The 4,109-nt window shown below is 42.7% G+C and overlaps 1 protein-coding gene across 1 annotated transcript in view; it reads left to right on the top strand.

Moving 5' to 3' along the window:
- Positions 1-4,109, top strand: part of Wdfy3 (WD repeat and FYVE domain containing 3) — a 216,963-nt gene that overhangs the window by 144,694 nt on the left and 68,160 nt on the right. Inside the window, exons 30-31 of the mRNA XM_026785032.1 lie at positions 2,202-2,322; positions 3,080-3,297. Coding sequence (XP_026640833.1) covers positions 2,202-2,322; positions 3,080-3,297 — 339 coding nt within the window. The remainder of the gene's footprint in view (positions 1-2,201; positions 2,323-3,079; positions 3,298-4,109) is intronic.

The raw sequence follows: 4,109 nt of genomic DNA, 5'->3' as shown, positions 1-4,109 counted from the left end.
ACACACACACACACACACACAATCCTCTCTACTCCCACACACATCCAAATCCACACCCTGTCTTTCTGTCTCATTAGAATACAGGCCTCTAAAAATAAAATAAGAAGAAGAAGATAAAATAAAATTAAACCAGAATGGACAAAAAGAAAAAAACAAACAGAATAAAAAAGGGTCAAAAGGAAAGAAGCATACGGATACTGAGACACACATTCACATGCACAGAAAACCCATGAACAAAATCAGAAACCACAGTATATAAGCAAAAGACTTGTAAGAAGAAAACAAGTTCCCAGACAAAGCATTGTGAGACACCAATCTTTGAAAATGCTGTTACATTGAGTTTGTTCTGTGTTGGCCATCTACTGTGGAGCTTGGGCCTGCCCTTAGGTGTGGCTTGTTTCCCCAGTGAGATGGTGGTGGAAGTTAGTTGGAGACAACTTCTGGTTTAAGGATAGGTGGTGGTATCTGCTACTCTCAGTGCTAGAAGGCCATCTGGCTGAGACCTCTGCCAGCCCTGGGCATGCTGCCACAGTCTCAGAGTTCATAGTGTGGCAGTCTTGTTTCCGTGATGCCCTCCATCCCTCTGGCTCTTCCGGTCTTCCCACCTCCTCTTCCCCAGAGTTCCCCCACTCCCGAGGGAGGGAGATGGAGACATCCTATTTAGAACTGAGTGTTCCAAGGCCCCCTGGTGCTCGGCACCTGAAAGAGGGTGTCCTAAGTCCCCTTGTGAACTTGAAGCATCATAATGAATAAAGTAATAAATTCCCTTTGTGTATATGGAGGGGAAGTGGGAATCGGGATCTCTCCCTTTCTGTTTTTGGGTGACCTAACCTGTTATATAAACCAAGGTGCCTCTGCCTCCTGATCGCTGGGATTAAAGTCATGCACCACTGTACTCAGCTAAATTTACTTTTTATTTCACTATGTAGACCTGACTGGCCTGGAACTCACTATGAAGATGAGACTGGCCTTGAACTCACAGAGATCTGCCCACCTCTAGATTGTTAGTTTAAAGGCACGTGTGACCACACCCAGCCAAATCCATATTTTAAAAGACAGTCTAAAGTTCTAGAGTAGTCCATGATCCAAACAAATAGAAGCTAAAATCACAATAGAGTTCTGGCTGGGCCTCAGTGCCAGCAGAAATGGAAGCGTGGTGATGACTAATGGTGCCCAAGCCCTAGGCTTCTGGTCCACCCCATTGACGGCCTCTGAACCTGTCTTGCTCAGCTTTGCTATAGTTTCTTTTGTGCTTTATGTAGACTTTGCCTCTGTTCTGAAAATTCTCACTTTGCTTTGTGTATTGTATTTGTTGAATAAACTAATGATTCCTATTTTCAAACTTTAACATCTAGTCTCAACAGAAAGCATGGCTCTCATCTCAGAGAAATTAAGAGAAAGTTTATTCTTGAGCCAGTAATGAGTGATCATGGCCTAGGTTCAGGTTGGCTCAGGTAGCATGTTTTAATGTAGAACGGCTTCGTGAAGTTTTACAGTTCCAGAATAAAAGTAAGTAGTTTTTCACATACACCGGTGCAAACATTGGATAGCAGGATCCAGCAGAGCAAGGGAGCATCTTGTCATCTTGATGTTCTCCTAACTGTAGCTGGTGAAAGGTCACAGTCTGCTGAGTTAATTCATTTCAGAAGGGTTTACTGGATCACACAGAGGCGTTAGGTCAGACACGAGAGGGAAGAGCAAGCTTAGGGGAGCCTAAGGCTTCTGGGGTCCTGATCTGCAACATTCCAAGTCTTCATAATTAGGGAGTTCATTGAGTATATCAAAGCTTTAATGTGGGCGTTGCCTGTTCCAGGAGCTTTAGGTCACATGACTGCATTCACTTCATCTTTAATGAAAGAGGAAGTAGAGGACCTGTCAGGGACACCGAGGTTCTGTAGGAATAACTGTTTTGATTCCTATGGTTTTAATTGGTGGCTTCCTCCTACTAAAGAAGATAGGGGAGTATTAGTTAAAACACAGAAGTCTGAAGTCACTACCTTTGACAATGTTGGAGGTATAAATGAACACTGGTCATGGTTCTAAAGAGAAATTATCTGGTTCATTTTCTTTTTGGTATGGTGGAAATCACTTGTGAAGAACATGTTTCCTACAAGGTTTTTTTCCTCATTATTTCAAAGAAGAGGATTGGGCATTTTATCCTCTATCCCTGGGGTATGTAAATGTGTTTATCTCCCCCTTAGGTTCAGAAGAGGAGTTCGGAGGTCTTGTATCTGCTAATCTTATACTTCTGAGGAACAGACTTCTAGACATCTTGCTAAAACTAGTTCATACATCGAAAGAAAAGACAAGCATTAACTTGCAGTAAGTGAAACCTACTACTCCTAGCCTGGCATGGGGATGCACACCTTCAATCACACTACTTGGGAAGCAGAGGCAGGCAAATCTTTGTGTGTTTAGGCCAGCCTGGTCACATTGTGAGTTCTAGGACAGCTAGGACCACGTAGTGATAACCTTTCTCAAGGAAAAAAAAAAGAAGACGACGACGATGAAGAATAAAAAGGAGTAAAAGAACCAATATTCCTGTATGCTGGTCCTTAAAAACGGAGGCTGCACCACCTGGCCACCCAGACCTGAATAATCTCACAGAAACTATATTAATTACAACACTGTTTGGCCAATGGCTCAGACATATTCCTAGCTAGCTCTTACATCTTAAATTAACCCATTTCTGTTCATCTATACATCACCACAAGGCTGTGGTTACCTGTAATGTTCTGGCATCTTTCTCCTTCTGTGACTACATAGCATTTCTTTGACTCCACCTACTCCCCCCCCCCCTTTCAGATTTCCTATCTGGTTTTAATCTGCTAAGCCATTGGCTGAAACAGTTTTATTCATTAACCAATAAAAGAAACACATATACAGAAGGACATCCAACATCAGTTACTCATCACTTCCTGTCAAACAGAAAGAGATTTCAAACAGGTTTCAAAGGATTGACTTTAACCCTGAAATTGATAGTATCTCAAAAATGAAGCTCAGCCAAATTTTCTATTTGAAATCTGAGTTTAGTTCGAAAGCTAATTTCCTTTCTTTGAACCCATCTGTCTTGGAACAGGGCTTGTGAAGAGCTGGTGAGGACCCTGGGTTTTGACTGGATCCTGATGTTCATGGAAGAACACTTACATCCCACCACAGTCACAGCTGCCATGCGGATTCTTGTGGCCCTGCTGAGTAACCAGTCGATCCTCATCAAGTTTAAGGAAGGACTCAGCGGTGGAGGATGGCTGGAGCAGACGGATTCTGTGCTGACAAATAAGATAGGGACTGTGCTAGGTGAGAGACTCCAGTTCCGTGCTTCAAAATACGCTGCTGGTCTGTCTAAGTGCCGTGTAAGCGTGCGCACTCCAGTTGATAGCACCGCCACTAGGAACTGTGAATTCTAATAACAGTAAAAAGAAACCTTATCTTCCAGATTCAAACTACAGCCAGAGATGGAATTTTAATATGTGAAAACTCAGAGAACTGGCTCTGCTTTTATTGTTCCTTACAATCTTCTTTGACCTCAACTGTTACAGCAAAATTGACTGATGGGAGCATTAGTGTCCGTGCTGCATGCCCTGTGTCAGTCACCATGCTCACCATGCAATAGCTTGTTTGGTTTGCACAGTAACTGGGTGATGTGTAAGTGTATCATCCATAACTCACAGACAAGAAGCAAAGCCCAGGGCTGACATCAGTCACACAGCAGGATAGACGCCCCATTGTCTCAGATATGTATGGTGGGGCCTAAGTCACATGTGATCATCGTGATTCAGAAACGAGATGATGTATGCACGAGAGTGAGACATTTTCCTTCATTAGAGTATATTTTAGACAATTAATTCAGCCACACTGAGAAACTGGTGAAGATACATATACTTAAAAACAACCTAGACATAAATTGTTCTTACTGTGTTAAATAACATAACTGGAAAATGTGAATCGCCATTTGAAATTTTAATAGCTTCAGAGTGAAAGTCAGTCACTACTGCTTCTGCGCACAAAAGATTTCTGTTGAAATTGTGACTGAAATCCACTCTGCACTGAGCTCTCTGCTGGGCATGGGGTGTCAGAAGGACCATGTTTGGGTCGTACCCTGAAACTCC

Source organism: Microtus ochrogaster, linkage group LG1 (assembly GCF_000317375.1).
Source record: "Microtus ochrogaster isolate Prairie Vole_2 linkage group LG1, MicOch1.0, whole genome shotgun sequence".
Lineage (NCBI taxonomy): Eukaryota > Metazoa > Chordata > Mammalia > Rodentia > Cricetidae > Microtus > Microtus ochrogaster.
This window is presented reverse-complemented; position numbering and strand designations above follow the sequence as displayed.